A 565-nucleotide genomic window follows, 5' to 3' on the forward strand; every position below is an offset into this window, starting at 1 on the left:
GAGAATTTATTCCCTGCCGAGGGAAGTGGTAAATGGTGCAGTTCACAGTTCTGTATACAATGCTTATGTGCCTTTTAAAACGTCGTGTACAAGTGTATGTAATGTCTTTGTTATCTTGCCGTATCAAATTTCTGCCTATTTATTTATTTTGTCCCCTTTCCAACTCAGAAGGTATTAAACAAGCAAAAATGGCTTCTTGCAGAACTGGGCGGTTACCGATGCCTGACGACCCACTTTTTAATCCTATTCATATGGCCAACTTCCGTTCGACGGCGCGCATTGCCGGTGTGGGACTTCTGGGCGTCATTTGGATAATGTACCAAAAACTTCACCATTCGCATCATTATATTACCTACAAGGGGCCGGAAAACCCTTTCGCTCGCATTCGTCACCGTAGGTTTCCTGGTGGTACTTTCGCCTTCGGGTGGGGTAATAATGGATTGAACCGCGACTGCGGCCTAAAGGAATGGGAGTGCTGGGCTGGGTACACTGGTAAAGAGTACACTTATTAGGCATTTTTAGCGAATACATGGAAATTTTTTGTCTTCAAAAGTTTTTTTGTTTT

At 43.5% G+C, this 565-nt stretch overlaps 1 protein-coding gene across 1 annotated transcript; it reads left to right on the forward strand.

Annotated features, from left to right (window-relative positions):
• Window positions 1-188: 188 nt before the first annotated feature.
• Window positions 189-512, forward strand: TEOVI_000908400 (uncharacterized protein; the record flags this gene model as incomplete). Its single annotated transcript, XM_067222986.1, has 1 exon — window positions 189-512. The coding sequence occupies one exon, from the start codon at window positions 189-191 to the stop codon at window positions 510-512; it is 324 nt and encodes a 107-aa protein (XP_067079087.1).
• Window positions 513-565: the final 53 nt, after the last annotated feature.

The sequence above is a fragment of the Trypanosoma equiperdum genome (genome assembly GCF_001457755.1).
Source record: "Trypanosoma equiperdum strain OVI genome assembly, contig: ctg_1728, whole genome shotgun sequence".
NCBI classification, from domain to species: domain Eukaryota; phylum Euglenozoa; class Kinetoplastea; order Trypanosomatida; family Trypanosomatidae; genus Trypanosoma; species Trypanosoma equiperdum.